General features: G+C 41.4%; 1 protein-coding gene across 7 annotated transcripts in view; it reads left to right on the top strand.

The window, feature by feature from the left end:
- Positions 1-12,498: 12,498 nt before the first annotated feature.
- The window catches only part of SSBP2 (single stranded DNA binding protein 2), a gene marked incomplete at its 3' end in the record, with an annotated part of 330,177 nt that continues 323,548 nt past the window's right edge, over positions 12,499-19,127 (top strand). For 2 of the 7 annotated variants that reach the window (XM_081231545.1, XM_081231542.1), the window contains exon 1: positions 12,499-12,663. In XM_081231545.1, the coding sequence (XP_081087671.1) occupies positions 12,602-12,663 (62 nt within the window). In that variant the 5' untranslated portion in view covers positions 12,499-12,601. The remainder of the gene's footprint in view (positions 12,664-19,127) is intronic. The other 5 variants (XM_081231546.1, XM_081231543.1, XM_081231547.1 and 2 more) reach the window with 4 other exon arrangements.

The following is a 19,127-nucleotide window of genomic DNA, read 5'->3' as shown; positions in this document are numbered from 1 at the left end:
CAGATTACGCCCTCTCTTAGGCAGCGCGCATCTGATGAGTGAGACTGGAGTATAAAAATCAGGCCCTTTTGCAGGACACAGGACGTTCTGATGGATAATATTTGCTCCAGAGATCTCTGCCAGATTGGCTGAGGCATAATCAGGCCTACATTGGGCTTGACTTCTTAACAGGAGTGTGATTTTGTCTGTTTGCTAGACCATTTGTGATATTAGCTGTGCAAATAAATGTTTTGAATGTTCCTTTGGGAGAAGAGGATTATTTGATGACTGTCTTGAAGTATATGTAGGCTTATCATGAGGAGGAGGATGACTAATTTTTTTCCCATTGTTATTGCTGATTCAATGAGGAAAAGTACTTACATTGTATCAGTAGTGAAAGATAAGAAAGAATTTCTTCACTGGAATTAAGGGATACTGTGGGAACTCCCACTTTGCAGACGTGACTAGATGACATCAAAATCCTCATTTTCGCCCTTGAATCCCCCTTGAATCTGTGAAATTTGAAATGACATCATCGCAGTGACCAACTGCCACCAATAAAGAGGCTGTTGAATTCGGCATTACATTCTTCAGTCACTGCCTTCAGATAAGAGTTAGCGGGTACATGCTATGAATGTAGGACTGTCTTAGGCTCTGCTGAAGAATCACAGCATTCTCCTTGTGCTTATATCTCACTGGGGAGACAAGACACAGGAAAAGTTAAGTTCTAGTAAAAGGCAGCTTTTTCTTATGTGTGATACAGATTACAAGAGCAGAGAGTGGATTTCAGAGGAGTTAGGGGCCAGAGTAGGGAAGGCCATTCAAGGCAGGGGGAAGAGCATGCACAATGTGAAACAGTATTATTGACGGATGTGTCAGGTAGGTTTGTGTATGGTTTCAGACCATGTTGGGCATAGACCAGCTCTACTGAAGAAAAAACACCCGTAAACATTCACTAAGCACCAAGCTCTATGCTAACCCCAGTACCTGCGTTTTCTCATTCAGCCCTCATAATAACTCCAACGTACAGCTAGAAACATTATCTCTGTTTGCAGTGGATAAAATGGAGACACAGAGTGGTTAAATGACTTGCCTAAGATCACACAGCTAGCAATTGAGGGAGCAGGGAATTCAAACTCAGGTTGTCAGACTTCAGCTACTGGGACTAAAACTTAACTCCAGAAACACTGGTATCACTTCCCAAAGGCAAAGCACAAACTGAGGTAGGAATTGTAGGGTTTGAGAGTAGGAAAATGTCTTCAAAAGTATATTCCCCCATATCAGGCTCAACATGTAGGTATACTGTAAATGTCTGTGAATGAAAAGGCTATTTTCAAGGAGTATATACTCTGGTAGGGAAGACAGACATATATAAATAACTACAATGTACGAAAGGCTATAGGCACTGAAGGATCAGATTGAATAAAATCTGAGGGGAGAGAAAGTTATCCTATAAGCAGTGTGGAGGAATTGAGGTTTTTGAGTAGGAGTGACATGATGAAAGCTTATTACTGAAAACTTAATCTGCTGACTTGTGCTACTTGTTTCCTTATTGTCAGCAACATTAAGCCACTTGGAACTCCAAGTAAGTTAGATCTGTGGTATAGAAAAGAGGAGGAAGTATTTCTGTCTCTCTCGTCCTGCTCACCAAAGTTCTGCTAAATTGGCTTAGATGCTGGAATAACAAATTGGAGTAAAAGCTGAAGCCTAAAATCTGAAGACATGCTGATGCTTTCTGTTCAGTCACTATTGTTCCTAAGAATATAAGGAGCCTCCAGGGTATAGGGGTTGGGTAGAGGCCTGGAAAGGTTGTTTGTTGCAAACGTCTAAGAGAATTAGGACATAAGTTCATTCATGTATGATCCTTTAGAGTTATCCATTCATTCAGTGGGTCTGTCATTCAATGAATATAGTTGACCCTTGAACAACACGGATTTGAACTGTGTGGGTCCACTTATACACAGATATCTTTCAAGAGTAAATATTACAGTACTACACAATCCAAGGTTGGTTGTAGAACCGCAGATATGGAGGAACCATGTATATGGAGGTTATATGCAAATTTTTGACTGCCTGGAGGGCCAGTACCCCTAACCCCCTTGTTGTTCAAGGGTCAACTGTATTTGTTTATTGAGTGCCACTGGGCACTTGGTACTGTTCTAGGTCTTGGGACATAGGGGTCTAGTATGAGAAGAAGTATAATAAGACAGCTGCCCTCATGGAATATGCAAGCCAATAGGGTTTTTCAGACCATAAACATTTCAGATAGTGACATATGACTCTGGAGAAAATAAAACAGAGCAATAGGATGAAGAATGACAGGATAGAAGAGTAAGCACTTTAAAGAGGACTCTCAGAGAAAACCTCTCTGATGTTCCAGCAGACTTGAGTAATAAGGAAAAGCCAGCCATACAAAGAGCGGAGGAAAGAGCATTCCAGGCAGAGGAAACAGCCAGGACAAAGGCCCTGAGGTTGGAAGTTAGAGGAAGAGGCAGCAAGAACCGGGACCTTTTGCTATTAGCCACATTCAGAGCTTTGAAAAGCATATCTGAAATACTTCTTCAAATACTGTGTCAGTGAAATATTTTAACAATTAACAATTCAATGATTCTCATTATTAACTTTGCTCTTAATAACTGTTTAAAATGTTCCATCTGAAAAAAATAGATATTTAAAAAAATTAATTTGAGTATAAACTGACAAATAACAAAAAAGAAATAAAGATGATAGATAATGAGGAATCCAAACTAGGATGAAGGGTTTCAGAGAATCACCTTGAGAAGGGTGGTGGTGAGGGTTGGAAATGAAAGGCTGAAAATCATGTACTATTTATTAATTTAATAAATCTGTCTTGATGTCAATGTAATCGAATGTTGCCACAAAATAACAGTCTCCTGCTGCTACATAAATGTTGAGGCCAAGCTCTGATGTTTATTTTCAAGACAGGAGACATTGATCCTTCACTAATAGAATATTACAAGTTTATTTCTATTATGCTAAGTAACCAAAGTTGATTTCATTGTTTGATTTGAAGGATGTTGGTGCTGTCAGAGTTCAGAATGGTCTGGGGCTGGGAGGCCAAGAGGATGAGTATTTTTTCTTATCTAATTAGGCATCTTTTGATTTCATTTTAATATAAATCAATAAAAGAAAATTTTAGAGGTACTTAAGTCTCTAGGATCTTTCTTCTGATGTCCCAGAGATTGGGACTATTTGGCACAAGATTGTTCTCCCCTGGGACCAAGAGAGTCTAGAGCCAGACAGTGAGTGAGCTGGATGGGGGCCCCACCCAGTTGGAAAGGCAACAGGAAAAGTGATGAGAGGAAAAGACAGCTACAACAATAGAAGGAGGAAGTGAAGCCAAAAAAACAAGAGAAGAAGGAAAAGTAGCAGTGAACTAAAACAATTCACCAGGAAAGGAAAACCACACAGGAAAAAAAAAAAACTAAAGGGAATTGCAATCTGCTGATTTAGATGCAGCAGATGAGTTTTTGACCATTTGCAGAGGTAGGGCACTTATTTACAGTGATCAATGAATGGATGGTGATGGGATCCAGTGATCCAGGTCTCCCTCTTCCTAAGCAGAATGTGAATTAGAAAAACAAATACCTTGGTTTTGAGGTTTTATCTTCCATAGATCACACAGCCACCTAGATCTGGGAAATGTGATTGACATTTCCCAGAGGAATGAACAAGGCCAAGACTGGAGAGAAGACATGAGCTGACCAATTTAGTCAGAGTAAGGAGAATCCTCACCTCTTTTAAAAATCAAAAAAGAAATAGATTCATGCTACATCGTTTCTCCTTTTAATAACCTATAGTGAGCCAAGGGATTCACTTTGCAATAGTCAAAATGGGGAGAAATGATGTACTTGATAAAGGACAAGGCTGTTAATAAAGCAGGATGTGGCTTGGTGTTTCTGATTTTATCTAATCAGGGGGTTGGCTGTAAGAACAGAATTCATTGCTGCTTATCATGCTGAAGCAAGATCCCATAAGCCCTGCTCAAGTGGTCCCACCTATATTTAATCCAACCTGAATTCATAGAGAAGTTGCCCTTCCAGAATCATGGTACATGAAAGAGTAAATGTTAAGGGGCAGGGGTGGTTGGAAGGATGCATGTATCAGATTCCTAAGAGGGCCTGAAGACATAGGCTCTCTGGGTGAGAAATACACTCTTATTATTCAGTAGTTGTATAAACTAGAAAAGTTTGCAAATAGTAACACCTACCTCAAATGCTTGTGAAGAGCATTGCGTGAGATACTCTATGTAAAGCACTTAGATAGTACCTGGCACACTGCAAGGGCTTGATAAATATTAGTGTTGTTAATACATAAGAAGACTGTGGCATGCTTTGCAAGAACTGAAATTCCTGTATGGTTGAACCATATAATATTGGCAACAGTCAACCATATTTGACTTGCAAAAATAGCAGTTTCATGTATTTCAATCTAATATGTCCCCACAAAACTTCCCTATTTCTCTCACCTTTTGTCCTTTTGTCAGGGGTTAAGGGAAAATAAAGGAAAGAGGGAAGAGAGAGAGGAAGAACAGGGAAAAGAAGGAATGAGAAGGTAGGAGTTTACATGGTAAAGCCCTTTGAAGAACCTTCACTGACTGGAAGCTGAGGTGATGAGATGCAGTCCTGTTCCCCTCAACCACTCTCACAACCCTTTAGTGAACTCTCCAGGTCTTTAGAAAATTTCTGAGACATGGATGTGTCTCCTTGTGCCACACATGGTAAATGCTCCTTTAAAATAAAGAAAATGCCCAAACCATAGAATAGAACTGACAGCTCCTAAAAGGACACAGTGCCGAGGCAAAAACAAAGGATGCAGTACAGGAACGTTGGGGTACAGGGGTAACTCTTCCAGAGGGGTGGGAGAAAGTGCCCAGAGCTGGGTTCTTCCATGACTACCCTTCTCCACAGACTACCCATATCCATCACAAGAGTGAGCTCTTTGTCTGCCACCCTCCTAGAAACTAGACCAGGCTGAAAAGCTAGGGCAAATGGATATAGTGCTCCTGAAGCCTCTAATTTCTGGGCACCTCTGCATCAAACACAGAACCTAATTAGATTTTTCCAGAGGTCAGTATCCTTGGTCAAAACTCTCCTTAAAGAACAGTATGGAGGTTCCTTAAAAAACTAAAAATAGAATTACCATGTGACCCAGCAATCCCACTACTGGGCACACACCCAGAGAAAACCATAATTCAAAAAGACACACGCACCTCGATGTTCATTGCAGCACTATTTACAACAGCCAGGTCATGGAAGCAACCTAAATGCCCATCGACAGACAAATGGATAAAGAAGTTGTGGTACATATATACAATGGAATATTACTCAGCCATAAAAAGGAATGAAATTTGGTCATCTGTAGAGACGTGGATGGATCTAGAGACTGTCATACAGAGTGAAGTAAGCCAGAAAGAGAAAAACAAATATTGTATATTAACGCATATATGTGGAACCTAGAAAAATGGTACAGATGAACTGGTTTGCGGGGCAGAAATAGAGACACAGATGTAGAGAACAAACGTATGGACACCAAGGTCGGGGGGTGGTGGTGGGATGAACTGGGAGATTGGGCTTGATATACATACTAATATATATAAAATGGATAACTAATAATAACCTGCTGTATAAAAAATAAATAAAATTTAAAACTTAAAAAAAAACCACACACAAAAAGACACCTCTCCTTAACATAGCAACAACTTTAGCCCTAAGTAGTGTCCACAGGGTTGGACACATTAAGTTTCTCCTCAAAGAATTAAAATCCCATGAGTGTTACAGGGTAGGAGGTAAGCTCAGAGTAGCAGACTATAAGTCAAAAATGTATTCTTTCTTAACTTTCTTAGCACTGGCCCCCAATACTGCAGACAACTTGTCTTAGAAGCTGAGTGAGGCTAATGGGGATTTGCCTTGTAGTAGTCAATAGCTCAGCAACATGTGGCAGAGAGATCCTTCTCTTCTCTGCCTCAAAAATTTAGGTTCAAGGAAAAAGACCTGAGGAGTTTAGAAAGCTGATAATTGGATTATAACATTATTCATCTGATGAGAAATCTGGTTTGTACATGTATAATCTAATGATGATGATGCTAGCAGGTAGTAATTACCACCACAGAGTACTTATATTTATTTATTTTTATTTTTGGCTGCGTTGGGTCTTAGTTGCGGTGCACAGGTTCTTTGTCGTGGTGCGCGGGCTTCTCTCTAGTTGTGGCATGCGGGTTTTCTCTTCTCTAGTTGTGGTGCACAGGCTCCAGGGCGCATGGGCACTGTAGTGGTTCCAGAATACGTGGGCTCTGTAGTTTGCGGCACGCGGGCTCTAGTTGAGGCGCATGAGCTCAGTAGTTGTGGCTCACGGGCTTAGTTGCTCCGTGGCATGTGGGATCTTAGTTCCCTAACCAGGGATCGAATCCACGTCCCCTGCATGGTAAGGCAGTTTCTTTACCACTGGACCACCAGAGAAGTCCCCAGAGTACTTACAAATCTTCAGGAACTTGCTGCAATATGTAGGATGGAATCCAACTGGTTTCAAAGACTTTTTGAACACCCCAAAATAAAATATTTAAAGTGCCCTCTATATCTTTGGGAAGTATACATGACCCTGATAGGATTGTTTATTCCTTATGGCTGACTATTGGCAATGACAATATTCAGCACTTGTCTTAAACAGATTTTCAATACTGTTCTTAAACTATTTCAAGGTAAATAAAATACAATTGTGATATATTTTATCTTCCTTTTCTGCCACACTTGGTTAGAAGACCCAGTTATGTTGGAAAATTATGAAAAGCAAATGTAGTGCTATTTTTTTCCCTGCATTTCCACTCCCAACAGAAGGAAATGATACCACCTGGAATGTTGCACAGCCTGCCTCTTGAGACTGGGGCTTTTGTCAACTCCAAGACTGCAAAGACATCATATTGGCATAACCTTAGCAGGTGAAAAACCATTGTGAAGATTTCGGAATGCACTAAAAATATATAGTAATACTTTTGAATAAAGAACACTCTTTGGCATGCTACCTATTACATAACTTTCAACATTTAATGACAAAAATCCAGCCAGTGAACACTGCAACACTTGGAATTTGTTTTGCAAAATGTGCTCAAGTGTGAGAAATTGCCATACACGGTAGCCCAGTTTTTTTTCTTAAATTTTTATTCATCTTCAGCTTATGCACAATTTTTTGGATCAGAATTATTCCAAGTTCCTAAATTTCCAACTCTTGATAGTGTTAAAAAAACTAGGCACTCTAGAGATGGAACTATTTAGAACCAGTAGATTTGCACACTGTCTCTCCTAACCCACTGGTAAGCGTTTATGAATATCTAAATTGGGATTTTAAAAATCCAGGGCAATAGGTTAAGAAAACAGTCATTGCCTCAGATTAACTGATGTTAAACCAATAGCAGTGTGTCAAATAATGTTAATTTGAGGCCCTGTTTCATTTATTATTCTGATATGAGAGACCATGTTGCATCGTATTATAGTTCTAATGACTCTGTTCATTTCACTACTTTGGTACATGGCATGTGAACATATTTGCGAATATGAGCACGCTGGTCTGTTCTGCTTGGGAGTGAAGTTTCTTTTTTAAAATTTTTTATTTTTATTATTTATTTATGGCTGACTTGGGAGTTCGTTGCTGCATGCGGGCTTTCTCTAGTTGCAGCGAGCAGGGGCTACTCTTTGTTGCAGTGCGCAGGCTTCTCATTTCAGTGGTTTCTCTTGCTGTGGAGCATGGACTCCAGGCGCATAGGCTTCACTAGTTGTGGCATGCGGGCTCAGTAGTTGTGGCTCGTGGGCTCTAGAGCGCAGGCTCAGTAGTTGTGGTACACGGGCTTCATTTCTCCACGGCATGTAGGATCTTCCTGACCAGGGCTCGACCCTGTGTCCCCTGCGTTGGCAGGCGGATTCTCAACCACTGCTCCACCAGGGAAGTCCCAGGAGTGAAGTTTCATACGGTAGTTTGAGTGACAAACATCTCAGAGCTTGCTCACATTCCTCTGTGGAATAGTCACTTCTAAGAGAAAGAGGTGTGGCTTCTTGGTCTGCTAACAGGACTATCAGCCAGGAACACAGAGTTCTCATCTTGGAACTAGTTCTATTTTCTTTATGGATCAGATCATGCTAATGAATTTTTCTAGGACTCAGTTTACCCAGTTTAAAAAGCTGGTCAGGAAAATCTAATTAACTGGGGTATATTCTGCTAAATGACTTCAAATGAAAAGTGATATGAATGTAAGTAGGGAGACGTTATTTTCTTAAACTAATTAGTTCTATAAAACAAATAACAGTATAATTTTGTCCTTTGGAAAAATTACCCCAAACAAGAAAATTCATTTTTATGTGTAAATAGTTTATTTTAATTTTTCTAAATAAATATTTTCTACTCTAAATGTTTTTCTTTTCTAAGTTAACATGCTAAGTATTTTCCATTTAAACATAAAGAGGTAGTCTCTTTGTTCTATATAGCAAAGGGAAATCTTTTCTAATGTTCCATGCACTGTAAGAATACAGACATTATTAACCTTAATGTTTTAGAGAAAAAATTAGAATCAAAGGAATGTATAGTCAATCTAGAGCTTGAGCAGGGTGGTATAATAAACTGCCTGTTTTAAAATGATAAGGACTTCCAAGAATAAGATGCAGGTTCCAGAAAGAGAAAATTGTGCATATGTGCCCAAACAAAATGGGAGGGAAAAGAGACCTAATGATTGAGTAATTGTGGTGTTCTATATCTGACAGAATAAAGTTTAGAAAAAATCGACCTCAAATGCAAATATTCTCAGGTGGTCAGTATTCCCCTACCCCAAATCTAGCCCCCCCAAATTAATCAGCCTATTTGAGGTTTAAAAAGCCCCAAAACTTATAAAAAATATATTGTGATTCTTTACATTAGGAAGCTTTAAAGCTCCTATTTCTTCCCCTTTTTTAAAAATGAAAACAAACAAAACATGGATCTTCAATTCTGTGTCTGGGATCTCAAATTTGGCTCTGAATATGTGCTTCAAATCTCATTAATTACAATATTGGCTCCATGAGATACAGTTGATGATGCAAAAAACACTCTTTATACTCAAAATAATTTGAACAAGGGCAAAGAAGCATTTTATTTACATGTGTTAACATTAAGAGAAAAATAAAACAGAGATGATGGTTCAGGTAGCTGCTTCGATATTTTAATGATAATTGATTTGATTACTTAAGCTGTAAGGTTACCATGTGGAGGAATAGTCATGTTTTCACTTTGTATATTTGTTGCATGATAACATTCTTGTGAAGGTAACTCTGACATTAACTTGGCAAGTTCTGAACTAAGACCTTTTGGCATTTTATTATTTCCAGATACTAAGACCAAATTGTTTTGAATTCCATACCCCACTGTGCAGATCTATAATTTATTTTTTAAATATCAGAAAATATGCCATTACTCAAGACTCTTCCATGTAACAAATCTGGGTAAAGACCAATCAAACGAATAACTTACAGCTGTAGACAGCAAACAGCCTTTCTTGTTTTCTTTCTTCATTTTCCTTTCTCTTCAGGAAACAGCAAATTAAATCATGACTATTTGTGGTCTTGTACTATAAGAACACATACATTTTCATCCTAAAACAAATTTGTTGGCTCAGTGGGTAGAAAGTAAAGTCCACTGTAAAGATGTCTTAATACCAAAATGGGGAGGGTCATCTGCTTTGTATAGCCACAACATAAATATCTTGCTCTGAGAGATGGTGCCCATTGGCTGTCTTTAAATGGATACTGAAGACCAGAGTTCAACAGCCCTAGTTACATATAAGAATCACTTGGGGCTTATAAAAAATACAAATGCCTGGGTCCATCTCCAAGGTTTCTGATTTAGTTAGTCTGGGACAAACAAACAAAAACCAACAAAAAAGAAATAAATTCTCCTAAGGCAATTCTAATGTGCTGTGACTGAGAATCAGAGAGAATCACATCAGCAGAGCAAAGATAATATCGAATTTGTTTTTAGATAATAGTATAAAACCCACTCTTGGTTTTAAATGGAAACCTTACCTTATTCCAGGTGTGGGCAGCAGCTGCCAGAGCTCCCTCCTTGACAGCATTCTCAAAGCAGCACCTTATAGGGAACATTCTATGGGAGATAGAGCCTGGAGATGCTAATAATTTTCTGGGTTAAAGCTAATGGAAGTAGATAATTGAACAACAAATTACACAGTGCTAACCTTGAAGGAAGAGTTTATAAAGAGTGGCAGCCTAATAACATTTGAGCATTTTGAACAAAAGTTCATCAAGAGAGGTTATTACTCCTTCCAGTTTTCAGAGCCCATGAATACCATGTCCCCAACACCAAATCATTGCAGGTCATTGTAAACAGAGAATTTTGAGTAAGGAATGGCAAATTACTTCTCTTGAAAATCAATCAATTTAAGCCACTGTGACTTTTATCACTTTATCTTCACTTCTATTGGCTGAATTTTTGTCCTTTTAAAAATGCATGTTTATTTTTCTTATATCTTTTATATCAGTCAATCCTCTTTTGTTTTCGTCAGCTTTTGTTATCATATTCTATGGCTACTTCATTTAATCCTGTTTCTGTTATTCTTCTTACCTATCTTTTACACTTTACCTTTTCCAATTTTTTTTTTTTTTTTTTTTTTTTTTTTTCTTTTTGCGGTATGCGGGCCTCTCACTGTTGTGGCCTCTCCCGTTGCGGAGCACAGGCTCCGGATGCGCAGGCCCAGCGGCCATGGCTCACGGGCCCAGCCGCTCCGCGGCATATGGGATCCTCCCAGACCGGGGCACGAACCCGCGTCCCCTGCATCGGCAGGCGGACTCTCAACCACTGCGCCACCAGGGAGGCCCCCAATTTTTTTTTTCATTTTCCTTAACACCAGTATGGCAGGTCCTTTCTCTTAATTTTTCCCAGTGTTTGATTTATGTCTGGTTGCCAGCACCTTTTCTGATTCTCTCATTTTTACTGACTGCCTTTCCTTAACCTTCTGTTGATGTTTTATTCCTATCACTTGCTGTCAATGCCCACACAAGCCCATTTCTTTCAATTCCATCTATTTCCGTTTCTCCATATACATTTTTATGATCCTACTACTAAAAGCTTAAAGCTGTATGTGCAGAATAGAAAGGTACCTTCCTCCATTTGAATCCTTCCCTCTCCTCTCCCATAGCTGTTCCATGTCTTTTCATCCTTTCCTGATGTCTCCCCCCATCCGACCGACCCCCACTTGCACCACTCTTCCCTTCTCACTCCCTGTTTGATGCCCATCTCTTCTTTTTAACCCTATTTGCACTTTGTCTGATTTTACATCCAAGGATCTCCACGAGGTAAAGGATGGAGTTCAACTGGGAACCAGGTTGTGTGTGTTTTAGAAACTTTTGCGCATTTACTGAAATGGGATTAGGGGCTTGGATCCAGAAATACTCTGGGGCAGCCTTTCAGCTCTGGCACATCTTTGCACACCTTGGAGCGCAGCTGGGGCCTATGCTGCTGGACAAGGACAGGGATGTCTTTAAAGGCCTTCTATGGCCCTTTCCACTCCAAAGGTCAGGATGAGTTGGCATTAACCACAAAGGCTGGAAAAGCAGGCCAGGTGCGGATACCTGGAGTTCTTTTCTGCAGCAGATCTGGCAGGGAAGCTGGTGCGTGGTGCGCCGCGGGCCTCCGGTCTTAGGGGGACAGGATGGAGGCCACTGAGTCCCCAGGAGTCACCGGGCCATCTTTGGGAGGCAGGCTCTAGCAGAGTGCTCCCCCAGATTGCAGGGCGCGGCCCCACGGGCCAGGCGACGCCATCCCAGCGGCGCCAAGTGCCGGAGGCTCAGTCCCTCCCCGGGAGGGAAGGCGAGTCTCTCCCGGTTGCTTAGCCAGCAGGTCGAGGGAACGGCGCGCGTGTCCCTTGCCAGCCGGCCCTCTGGGAGCAGGGCGGAGGGTGACACCACAGGGAGTAGGGCCGAGGGCGGCAGAGATCAATCCTGGGTACCGGCGCGGGGTCACAGACAAGAGAGGAGCGGGAGAAAGGGGCTGGTGGAGGGGGGTGCCCACGGTGGCTGGGGCCGTAGGTCTGCCTGTGTACTCGGCGGGCGCCCAGAAGTCTGGGGCCGCCACGGCTCCAGCTCCGCCGGCTCCTGCCAGAGACTCCAGGCCGCACTTTCCCCTCCTCCCAGCGCCTTGTCTCCAGTGAGGAGCCGAGCGCGGGCGGCGCGGGGGGAGGGGCGGCGACGGAGAGAACAGCCAGTTGTTTAAAATCCTTCTAGAGCAGTTTCTAATTCCCCCCTTGCGCCGGGGTTCGGAGGGGGGAGGGGGGTAGAAGAGCGGGTGGAGGGAGGAGATCGGAGAGGGAAGGAGGGAGGGAACCCGGGAGGGAGGGAAGGAGGGAGGAGACTGACGCTTAGGCTGTAGCCGCCGCCGCGCGCTTCGGCAGGCCGGAGGGAGGGGGGAGGCCTGTCAGTCTCCTGCGTTGCCTGGGCGAAAGGGGTGGAGCTTTGGCGTGGGGCGGCCAATAGTGGGGGTAGCTGCGTGGGTCGCCATGGGGACGGGGCTGTTCCCGGGGAGGCTGTGATGGGTTGACAGGTGCGTGACAGTGGGAGCTGCTCTCGGCACAAGCATGTACGGCAAAGGCAAGAGTAACAGCAGCGCCGTCCCGTCCGACAGCCAGGCCCGGGAGAAGTAAGTGTCTCCGCTTCTCACCCACCTCCGCCTTCACACGCGCGCACACACACACACGCACGCACTCGCACACTCTCTCGGAGACACACAGACACTCTCCGCCCGGGGAGAGCCTGGGGTGGGCTGGCAGGGGGAGGGGTACGCGAGGTGGGGCATGCGGTGCGGGGAGCGGCTGTTTCCCAGGAGGGGCTCGCGCGGGGCTAGCGGCCCTGGGGTCTGGCGGCGGGAGGGAGCGAGTGTATCGGGGGGCGGCGGCGGTGCTGGTGGCGGGGATTGGAAACTTGTTTGGGTGATTGAGGGAAATAACCCGCGGGTTCACCTTCTCACAAAGTAACTTTAGAGCTGGGGTCCGGGGCTGCGGGGAGCGGAGAGACTACGTGGGTCGCGGGTAGGGGGAGAAAGGGCAGCTGCGTGGAGGAGGGCAAGCGGAGGGAGTGTGGGTGTTTGGCGGGGAGGGCAGCGCGAGCGGCCGGCAGTGCGAGGGGCGCCGCGGCGGGGGCTCGGGCGCCGGGACTCGGGGCCGGGTGCGCCGAGCAAGGCGAGGGCGGCGGTGCCGGGCGCGCGGCGGGCGGAAGCCGGGCGCGGAGCGGCCGAGCGGGGCCCCGCCGGGCGCGGAGACGCGCGCGGGGCGCGGAGGGCGTGTGCGGCCGTGGGTCCGGTGGGCGTCGGGGCTTTTTCCGGCGGGCGGAGAGACGCGGCATTCTCATCCCCGCGCGCCTCGCGGAGCCCGGGCAGGGGGCGCCAGGGGCGCCGCTGAAGTTTGGGAGTCTAAGACCGAGTTCCCTGTGAGGAAAAGTGTGCTGGCGAGAAGCGGGATCTGCTGGGGTAGGCTGGCGTTTCTGCCGCTCTCAGGCGACCCAACTCCGCGGCGTCGGCGGCTGGAGAACTTTTTTTGGAGACTTGCAACCTCCCAAACGTCTGGGGGCCTCGGCGGCCCGGGCGGCGGCCCGGGCGGGGGTCGCGGGGCGCGGAGGGGTAGCCGTGGGAGCCGCGGCGGCCGGCGCGAGGAGGGCGGTCTGCGGTGGGGAGGGGGCAGTGGTCCGAACGGGGACTTGCGGGGAGGGTAGAAGCGTGGATGCGGGGAGGAGTTAGTTGTTTGGTCGGGGTGGCGGGGAGATACAGGTGTTAACTTCGGTGGGAGCCCAGAGGAGGCTGGCGAGAAAAGAGCCCCTCCCGGCCTGGGATGTCACGGTCACGGCAAGCTGCGAGGCAGGGTTGTTTGCTGCTATTCTTATGTACTTGTAACTGTGATTTGCTTGTTACTAACAATGAGAGCGAATAGTGACTGTGACCACTGAGGAAGAACCCCTCTTTTCTGTACAGCAGATCTTACAGTGATTCCCAGTAACCACCTCCACTCTGAGGGTGAAGTGTATCCTTGTCATTGGACGCGCTCTGCCTTTCCTAGGGGTTCAGACTGGGTAAAAGTCTGAGAGCATCTCTCAAAAGCTGCTTTAGTTACCTTGCGCGCGGAAACAGCTGCGTAAATAAAAACCGAACGTGCAAACTACCGAGTTTCCCTCCTAGCTTGAGGCAGTTAGTAGTCGTCTCCTGAAAGTTTCTTGTGCCCTAGGGATGGGAGCATTTCCTAATCTTCGTGTTGGCAGCAACACACATAATTCCTATAGGATTTAGGGGAGGCAGGCCTTGATGTGGCAAAACAAAAAAAATTAACGGAGAGGTGTTCCCCCCCCCCCCCCCCCAGAGGTATTTTCTGAGTTATATTCAGGATCTTGTTGCTGTGACAAGGAGTATGTAAAAGGCTTAGCATTATAGCTTGGTTAAGAAACAGCAAGTTACTGGAATTGAAGTTTTGAAATAGCCTAATCTGTGTGCATTTATTATTTGGTTGCAATATATCTGAGAAAATAGAGACATTAAGGGAAGATGTTTTAATGATTACAGAGTATTTGGATTTCACATTTTTGGAAGTGAAGGAATTGAAATGTGTATTGAGGTATAATCTTATTTATTTGGGGAGTGGTTGAATTTGAGAATTAAAGTAATTTTTTATTTTGCTTGAACTTCCAGGAATGGCTGAATTTAATCTATATTCTGATAACTTTGTAAAAAAAATTTTTAAGTATCTAATACACTAATGAGGAAGTTGAACCTGGTGTGTCTGTAGTCCTTTCTAGCTCTAATTCTGTGATATTGCCATTTTGCTATCAAATCTACCAAACTGAACACCAAGTAACATCTACTCTTGTGAGCAACGTGGTGACGGTTCTGCTAGATGGTGCTGTTTGATTTAAATATATTTCTTCCATTCATTATAATTGGCAGCAGGAATCCTGGACTGGTTTGCCTTATGAACTAAATACAGGTGAAGAGGCCACTTTTGGAGAATTGACAATGACTGTTCTGGGTTAATTGTCGTTGCATTAATTTCTAGGTGAATGTAGCTTGAATCTAAGACAAACATTGAGATAGATTCTGTTTTATGGAATAGACTTAGTTTCATTTTGCTGGGAGAGTTGATCTGATCACTCATTTTTTCCCTTTATGTGTACTTGGGACTTTAACGGCACTATTCTACAACAAACAACCTACTAAGTTCTGAAGATAGGAATCTTGAAGTTGTCTTTAAAATGGATGCCCCCAGATTTAAAAAAAAAAAATTTTTTTTTAAGGTGGCAGATTTTAAAAGGTACCTGAGTGAAGACAAATGCTCTGTTAGTAAGCAGATGAGAATTGTACTGGCCTTAAAAGTCACAGAAATGTTTTTCAGTAATGAATATGTAAATATTTATTTTACTCTAATAAAAACATTCTGAAAACTGAGTCATCATTAAAAATAATGGCATGCACATAAAATAAAAATATTGGTTTTATAATCTATCAAGAAATGTATTTTCCAGTGAGTTCATAGTAAATATCAGACAGACCCTTACCTATATTATATCTTTGCTTTCTCTTTTGTTAAGAAGTCATTATATGGAATACTTGAAATTAATTTGTAGGTTTTACACAGGTTCTATATTTTCACTATACAGTTCTGAACATAAAAATGGCTGAAGTCAGGTTAATTACTGATTTTATTGTTTTAAAAGCCAGACAGATCAAGTCTATACAAAAGTTTGGATTAGGTTTAATTATAGAGAGAGTGATTGAAAACCCTTGGAGGGAGGAGGGATGTTTGTGTAGAAATTTAAATTCTGATCCTGTTAGGTCATTTACCCCTTTAGCGGGTCTTCTTTGTAACACTGCACTGCAATCCCAATTGCAATTAAGTAACTGTGGAATTGGTTAATGTCTATCTTCCTCTAAAATGTAAGTTTCTTGAGGGTAAGGGATAGTACTTCCAATTTCTTCTCTGAGGTATCCTTGACATTAAAAATAGTGTCTTCAAATGTCAAAAGCACCAAATAGTGTTGAATAAGTGAAGATGTTAGACTCAAGGGCATTTTTTCAGTGTGAAATTTTTTTTCCAATGACCTCCAAAATAAGAACTTTGGAAGTTTGAATTCCATATTCTCTAGCCTAGGTGTATTTCAAAAATAACCGATAACAACAAAACAGTAATCATTATTTATTTGTCGTTCTATGTGTCAGTCACTGTGTTCAGCACTTTATACATATTTTCTCTAATTCTCCCAACAATTCTAAAAGGTAGTGATTTTTTTTTTTCTCCATTAAAGAAATAAGAAGACTCTGACTAGTTAAGTAACTTTGCCCAGGGGTACACTACTAGCTGGATTTCTAACAAAGATATCTCTGCTTAAAACCTGTAGTGGAAGATGAAAGATACATTTTTTTTCACTATCACAGATTACTTTCTTGATTTAGGGTAGAATGCTACAGATTTAGGGAACAGCATTACATAATCAGGTATAACAGACTGTAAAGATTGATCAGATATGCAGTTTTAACCATTGGTGCACCCTATGCTTATACACTCCATTTTAACAGATTACAGATATGTGAATGGTGTGGGGAAGACAAACTTTAGGAGGGAAAGTTAGAAGCCTAAAATAATGGAGAAGCCTTGTTTCTTGAGATTTTTCCTTCCGGAAATTTGTTTTATCACTTAAGTTTTGAAATTAGACATTGTAGTTTTGAACAATTTCTGTATGAAATGTTGCTGAACTTTAAGCTACTCTGTATACCACACTGCCACAGAAAGATTAACTGGCACCTGCAAATAGATGAGTTGTGATACTGCTTTTTCTTAAACTAATTTCATCTTTAAAATTGTGTAATAGCACAGAAAGATGAATCTGCTGTAAAGCAACATTGAACATAAGGTACATATACTAAACAGTGATATTAAGTAAACTTGTCAGAAACTGCAGAAATCTAACTGTGCATCTAACCTGGGGCTCTGAAAAGTAACTTTGGTTTTTAAACTATGAAAACAACATATACTCATTTTTCAGTGGTTAAAGTCTAAAGATCATTTAAATAAATGCTACTCCATAGAGATTATCATGCTTATACATGAAATAGAATTTAGTCAAATAAATTCTGGTAATTTAGGAAAAACAGTAAGTAAATACTATTCCATATAAAAGAGAGTTTGTAGGGATTAGTATCTACCAGCATTTTTATTATTTTATTATTAAGTTGTCCCCCTAAAAATGATAAACTTTTCTTCTTCCTTCCTTCCTTTCTGAAGGAAATAAAGTTAAGACAAGTGAAGTAATACAAATCTCTTCAGAAACTTGATTGCATTAATGCAGTTAATGCAATTCAAGATTTCTAAAACTAATGAAGGAATATCTTTATGGGGATGAAATTTTCTATAAGATATTAAATTGACTCTTCCCTTCCCAATCCCCAGGATATTTCCTCCAAAATACTTGTATCTAATATGTCATCTTAGCTATGGGAGCTTTTCTTTTGATTGATCTCTTTTCCATTATTTTAGGAGTATCCAAAAAATGATTTTTTGAAGGAACAAACCTGAAGAAAAAAAGCATAAGATGTTGAGAGTTAAATTTTAGTATTGTTTATCTACAGGTTTATTACTCTTAGAAATAGTATTAGTGTATTTTGAAATGTATTTTTGAAATGTATTTTTTCAGAGCTATGAAAGAAAGAAAATGGAAAGGTTTATTCCCATACTTTAGAGCCAGTTTGCCATATAAAACCAATTCAGGATGAAAAAAAAAGCATCAAGTTTTAGTTGCTTTGCAGTAGTGAAGTAAATGTGTCTTACATCTTCAATTACTACTAGAAAATAGAATTATCTTGTTTTAAAATTGAAACATATTCTGTGGGTGGGGGTTGGAATACCTAGGATGCCATTTATTAACATTTCACCCCAATAGTTTATAGAGTTAGAAGTAAAATTTGGGAAAAAATTTTGAATTTAGAATGTTCTCTCTTCCATAGAGATCACAACTGTTATATTAATGTTGGGACATAGGATTGAGGATTAATATACTGGATTTAAAAGAGATGAAACTACTTCTTGGAATGTATAATTTAAAATATGTATTGAAAATAATTATAATTTTATTTTGGAATATGTGGGGATATTCTCTACTATTGTGTGTACATTATTGCTTTGACATTGGTATGGGAATGATATAAAATATTTTACTAGTGACGTATTGTTGCTTAGTAGTATGTGAGCCTCTGTAAACATGCTAAAATATTAATTTTATTAATAACTTACTGTTTCTCAAAGGAGGGCCTTAAAATAGCATTAGAACAATAGAATAGGATATATTTGTTAAAACCTGAAAAGAGTTTGGGATAAAAAATAAGTGGTTATATTTAGATTTTAAACTGCTTATCAGATTTAGTATGTATTTTACATATGTAATATCTATTAATGTAAGGTTTTGTTAACATATGTATATGACTAGACTTCACATGACTTATGACTTGCACTCTGAGAGTTATTTGATTACTGTACCAAAATCCCATGTATACTATAAAGAGTGATCTGAAGGATGGTCTACCAAGATTTATATCCTACTTGTTTTCAGTAGTGTTAGAGAAATTGTAGAGGCTATTCTTCCCCAAACTGTGTATCTTAGTCACTGTGTGAGATGTTGAAAAATAGGCAGAAAAATGTTCCATCCAGGGAAGAATAGAGTTTTTCCAGATAAGTTTTAATAGCCCTACAAATTGCTCAAATTTATGGTTGGTCATAATGAGTAACTGGTAATTTTTGTCACAGAAGGTTGATAGTTAAAGATTTTTGAAAAGTGGAACTAATAATGTTTTTGTAATATTAACAGAACCAGAAATTTATCTGGGCTCATAAGAGCCTGGGCATTTCCAATACAGTGAAGGATTTAATATTTGTTCTTTGTTCATCTTTAAAAGAGACAATTTAGTTGGTGTCACTTCTTTAGTAATGACAAAACTACCCTCATATTTCACTTTAAGAATTTTGATTATTCTATTTCATGTAGGACCCATACAGTTTTCCGACAGTAATGAGCCATCATAACATTTTAAATCGCAATTTAGCTGGAGTGAGCTTGAACCAATGACCTAGCAATTTC

Source organism: Mesoplodon bidens (assembly GCF_964165515.1).
Source record: "Mesoplodon bidens genome assembly, chromosome: 4".
NCBI lineage: Eukaryota > Metazoa > Chordata > Mammalia > Artiodactyla > Ziphiidae > Mesoplodon > Mesoplodon bidens.
The sequence above is the reverse complement of the archived record's forward strand: the minus strand, read 5'-3'. Positions and strand labels throughout refer to the sequence as shown.